We start from the raw sequence: 5,785 nt of genomic DNA, 5'->3' as shown, positions 1-5,785 counted from the left end.
GTATTTTAGCCTACTATTACAACGCAGTAGACCATCTGTATCTAATATGGGTATCAGCGGAGCCAATTTGCTGCTATTAGGAATAGCTTTACCTTTCGAAATGCAGGTATATTCTTGTTCAAAACATTCAATTTGGGCTATTCTTATAAGTCTTTTCTCTGCCTCTCCGATTTCACTTAAACACAGTTCTTTTGACAACCTTCTATCTCTCTTTGACATTTGACAATTGTCTATGAATCTATTAATCCATGCACTAATTCTAACTAAATGATTCCAGTCTGAATAGTTAGAAGGATTTAGCCTATCTTCTTCTTTCGTAGTAATTACAAAATTGTATCTCTTGTCAGTTTCAGATTTTCGTTTCATTTCAACTTTTACTTCTTCGGTCATTTCAAACTTATTTTCCGGCCAGTGTTCCTCTGCATATTTTAGAAATTCTGGTCCGTGCCACCAAAACGAACAATCTGACAATTCTAGAATCAAACTTCCTCGCGATGTCAAATCTGCTGGACTATTTACTGTTGACGCCACTGACTTGGAGATGTTATTTCATGAATTGACCCTACACGATTTGCTACAAACGTTTTATACTGTCTACTTGCTCCATGAATCCAGTAAAGCACATTCATACTATCCGACCAGAATACCACGTTTTCAACTGGCATGTCCAACACATTACATATTGCCTGTGTCAACTGTAGTCCAAGGCTAGCAGCTAACAATTCAAGTCTAGCAATACTTATGGATTTCAAAGGAGCGACCCTGCTTTTCGAGGCTATCAAATTCACAGTCTGTCCGTTATCTCCACCGTTTACAGAATATACAACTGCCCTATATGCCTTAGTTGACGCGTCGACAAAGGTGTGTAATGTACTATCTAACTTTATATCGAGACACCTTGGCACTTGTAGTTTATTCAACTGTTCTAGTTCTGAAAACCACTTTTTTATTTCCTCAGACAACTCTTCACGGAGTTCATCATCCCAGTCTACTCCAGTCACCCATATGTCTTGCATGATCATTTTTGCGCGCACAGTGAACGGAGTGAGAAAACCTAGTGGATCAAACAATCTTGCTATGTTTTTCAACACAATTCGTTTGGTTAACTTTTTTCCCGAGACAAGCGATAATGTGTTACTGAACGAAAACACATCTTCTTGAGAATCCCAACTTAAACCTAATGTTTTAATTGCTGGTAATTCACTATTTGCCTTAACCCCAGCTTTATATGCTCTTTCATCTTGAGGTATTTCATCTAAGACTGCAGTTGAATTTGTCATCCATTTTCTTGGGTTCATGCCAGCTAACTTCCATAATTCTGACAGTTCATGATAAAGATTCATTGCTTCATTTTCATTTCCTACAGAGTCCATTGTATCGTCCATGTATGTAGATTTCATCACACTCTCTGAAGCTCGAGGAAACTGATCTTTAAAAGCTTTTGCATTTTCTTAAGCTACAAATTGAGCTAAGAAAGGAGTCGCATTTACCCCAAATACTAATCGATTGAATTCATGCTGTTCTGGTGGGTCACATTTTGAATTCCAAAGAAATCGATGGAAACGTCTATCAGTTTCAAGGATACCGACTCGAAGATACATTTCTGCTATATCGCAAACAATAGCCACTGGCTTCTTTCGAAAACGGAAGCGAACATCAAAGAATTCATTCTGCAGTTTTGGTCCAGCGTACACTACATCATTCAGACATACATTCTGATACTTCGCGGAAGCGTCAAACACGATACGTACTTTTGTTGTTTCCTTTTCAGGTCTAATTACTGGGAAATGTGGTAAATACCATGACTGGCTATTTTGTGGCACAGATTCAGTTATCTTTGTAATGTACCCTTTCTCTTCATAGCTCTTAATTATCTCACTGTATGCCTTGCTAACTGTTGGGTTTTTATCGAGCCTTTTTTCAGTGTTCTGTAAACGAGTCAGTGCCATGTCATAATTGTTCGGCAACTCAACATTATTCTCTTTCCATGGTATTCCTATTTCATACATTTTTTTTGTATACTCTATTGTATCTTTCACTTTTCCAAGAGCAACATTTTCTTCTTGTGACAGTTCCGGTTTGTCCACTTTTACATGTTCAATTTCCCAAAACTGCTTAATTGTTTCATCTAATGTGCTACCGAAAAATGTGAAGAAATTTTTATCTTCTTAAATACTTTGCGATAAGACTTGTCCCACGCATGTCCAACCTAGTGGCGTTAATTTTGCGATCGGTTCTCCTGGCGCCCCCTTAATTTCATTCAATGACCTGTGCAAATCTGAATAATCGATGCCGATCAGTAAGTCTACTTTACTTTTCTTTGTAATGTTTGGAAATGGTTTTCCCTTCAAGTTGTCCCATCTTCCGCAATGTTCATTCCAGTTAACTGCTTTCAACGAACCAGTTACATTTTTAGTAGTGTTGGCTTCTAATTTTATTTTTAGCTGTCTATTTTCACTTTCAATACAAAATGCTACTGTTTTAGTTGAAAAACTCTCTGTCCTACCGTTTAATAAATTAACTTTTACAGTTTCCGACTCTCCATCTGAACCTAACTCATATGCAACATCTTCATTTATGTAAGTTTTAGAACTTCCATCATCTAATAATGCATTAATTCTCAATGTTCGCATTTCAGTTGATATAATGACTGGAACTGTTCTCAAAGCAATTTTACTATTTGCTTGTCTGCTGGTAAATGCTTGTTCATCTGTGTTTGTACCTGAAGTAAATTCTTGTGCATTTACATTCAAACTAAAGCCCTGTTTTGATTGGTCATTGGTTGAGTGCAAAAGTTTATCATGTGTTTTCACACACCCGTCTATGTGACATTTTCGGTATAGACGACATTCATTTCCTCTGTGATTGTTCCGTAAACATCGAAAACATAGGCGTTTTTCCTTTGCCATCGCCCAACGACTTGGAACATCTATAGCTTTAAATTTTTCACATTGGTGTGTCTCATGTTCATTGTCACATACCCCACAGATTTTCTTCTTTTTCCCTATTTGTGGATTAGCATAGTACGATCGTGTTCTAGCACTTGATTTCGGTGAGTATATTCTCTCGTTTTCTGACCTAAGTCCATGAATTGTTTCTGAAGCAATAGTAAGGTACTGACTTTCTTGAATCACCCAATCCTTTAACTGTTCAAGTGATTCTTTCTTTCCTGAACTTCCTATCCACCTACGGTATCTCGCTTAGCCTAAAAAAGTTTCTGGCATTTTCTTTTGAACACGCATGTACAGTGCTCCATCATTTATATCTCCATGATTTTCTCTTTCATATTTATTATGGCAATGTCTAAAATGTCCGCAATTTTTTCAAACTCTTTAGCATTTTCAACTTTCATAGGTGGGAAATTTTCTAATTCCTCCATAAATAGCGCGATTCTTCTCCTTGTGCCTCCATATTTTCTTTCAAGCCTCTCTTTTGCTTTTTCATAGGCTACTTCTGAATGTCCTAAGCTTTCTACCGTTTTCAAGGCTTCTCCTTCTAAGTACTGTCGCATTTGTAAAAATTTATATTCCGGTGACGCGTCTGTACTGTCAATGCAAGCATTGAACGCTGCAACCCAAAACGGAAAATCTTGCTTATTTCCATGAAATACTGGTATCGCGACTCTTTTCATCTGGCGCGTTAAGTCTTAATCTAATTGCTTTTTATCGCTTGTGTCTTCACCTGCATCTGACACTACTGTTGTTTCATTCTGCAAGGCATGATAGTCCATGATAGTATAACTTTATCGTACTCTTTTTCAATAGCTTCAACTTCCGACATAGTAGAAACCATTTCTTTTGTTTTCGCTTGCAATTTGTATTCATTACATACTTCTTCTATTGCCTCCGTGGCGCCATCCATTGCAGTCTCTAATTTGTCTATTAATTCTTTCATTAGATCTGTGTCCGGTGTTTCATCATTCATCTCATCTATTAATTTGTTTTTTGTTCGTGTGAATTTTGCTTTACACCGAGATTTTTTCATTTTCAGTTCAACAATTTTTGATGCATCTTCATGGCTTTTAATAGCCCCTTCAGCTTTCTCCAGCTCAGTCATCTCGATTTTAGTTTGCAAACGTTATATGTTCCAAAAACGTGATATTTCACAAAATATTCGAAATATTCTTCCTGTCCGATTACTATTACACTTATTTTGGAGCGGCGATTTAACACCCTTCTGTACAGTTTCTATAGTCAATTTTCTTACGAAACAACCTCGCTCTGCTACCATTAAATGTTCTATATTCTATATACTATCAAAGTGCCGATAAAACACTAATTTCACGAAAACGACTATTTGTTCAACCACGTTTAGGAGGCAGTAAACAGTTTTCTGAGCTTCTCGGCCTAGAGTCGCCTACCCAACTTTCAAAACCTCACACAAAAGTCAGTAACCACACACCTGAAATAAAGATATTGCAACATTAACATCACTTATGTCTATCGTTACAAACCATCTGCAATACATCTCTAATATCTAGTTTTCTGTTTACAAGACCTGAATTTTGTGCTCTCCCGGTCGCGGAAACTGATGACGAAAAAAGCTAAATTTGCCAATTTTCAAATCGCTGCAGAAAATTCCCTGCAAAAGATAGCCCCAACTGCTACACTGTTCCATACTCCAGTAACACTGTAAAATCTGAAAATAAGCTCAAATATATGTGCCATCCGTACCGTTTTTTCACTATTCCAGTTTTTCTGAGGCCCCTGCTAAAATAACAACCCCACTTTAAGCTAGCTCATAGGAAGCATGTATACGCTCCTGCAAGTCATTACGTCATACTATCAAGATCAAGGCTACTCAACTGATTTTCTTTAAATAAGTGAAACTCAATTCTAGCCGCTGAAACTTCAATTCTAGCAATTATTATTATTTAGAAGTTCAAATATGCACTTCATTCTGTAAATTGCCTCTTATTTGTAAATTTGACCTGGCCAATTCGACACTAACAGCTCAAAACTGTTTACTGCCTCCTTAATGGAGACAAACGTGATCCCAATAGTATGACATTTGCTGTTTATTTTGTAATTTAATCAATTCAGACCAAAAGAAACCCAATTTCATACATATCCAACATATGCTGTTGAAAATTTTGACAACTGGAATACATCATGTATGCAAAAATTCTACCAGGAACGCGTACCGAAATTAACTAGTAACATTACAGTCTCATTTAAGGCCCATTGCATACAAAAATGAGGTCTCAACCATGTTTTTAGTATCTAGATATGTTCAGCTGCCAAGCTGGCTGAATATTATAGCAATTTTAAGTCACTGGTACTGTGCTGGACCTGCTCCAGGAAGCTACAAGCACGTGCATGAGCACCATATGTCACCGTCTTAACGTTTCACAAAATACCACAACATACTAATTTGTCTATTCCAAGACATTAAATGGTGTCTATTTGAAGATAATTATGTGCACTGAGATATTTAGCTATGATGTACATGACTTTCAACCCATAGAACTGACTGCATCAGACCACAAGTCCATGTTAAGACCTCAATTTGATAATGATCACTTTTCGCGAGTGATGAAATATGAGAAAAACGTTATTTTTGAGACAAACCTTTCAAAACCTATCTATTTTAGGGAAAAAGATGTCTATTCTCTAAACTTTGTGTGCTGTGACTGGCGTCTATGCTATATGCAATATGTACATAAATTCTAAACTGAAACGAACAACGAAATACTGATTCAGAGGACATACTGCCGAAAGTACCCCCGAGGTCTGTTCCACAGTCCGAGCCGCTATTTTGCTGTTAAAAAGCTTACTGAATTAAT

The 5,785-nt window shown here is 37.0% G+C and overlaps 2 protein-coding genes across 2 annotated transcripts; both read right to left on the bottom strand.

Moving 5' to 3' along the window:
• Positions 1 to 515: 515 nt before the first annotated feature.
• Positions 516 to 1,373, bottom strand: LOC128556613 (uncharacterized). The gene has a single exon (XM_053542164.1). The coding sequence runs from the start codon at positions 1,371 to 1,373 to the stop codon at positions 516 to 518; it is 858 nt and encodes a 285-aa protein (XP_053398139.1).
• Positions 1,374 to 1,451: 78 nt separating this feature from the next.
• Positions 1,452 to 4,056, bottom strand: LOC128556612 (uncharacterized). Its single transcript, XM_053542163.1, has 3 exons — positions 3,832 to 4,056; positions 2,269 to 3,146; positions 1,452 to 2,136 (listed from the first exon to the last, which is right to left on the bottom strand). Exons 1-3 carry the CDS (start codon positions 4,054 to 4,056, stop codon positions 1,452 to 1,454), a joined length of 1,788 nt encoding a protein of 595 aa, XP_053398138.1.
• Between the last annotated feature and the right edge of the window lie 1,729 nt (positions 4,057 to 5,785).

Source organism: Mercenaria mercenaria, chromosome 4, assembly GCF_021730395.1.
Source record: "Mercenaria mercenaria strain notata chromosome 4, MADL_Memer_1, whole genome shotgun sequence".
NCBI classification, from domain to species: Eukaryota; Metazoa; Mollusca; class Bivalvia; order Venerida; family Veneridae; genus Mercenaria; species Mercenaria mercenaria.
The sequence above is the reverse complement of the archived record's forward strand: the minus strand, read 5'-3'. Positions and strand labels throughout refer to the sequence as shown.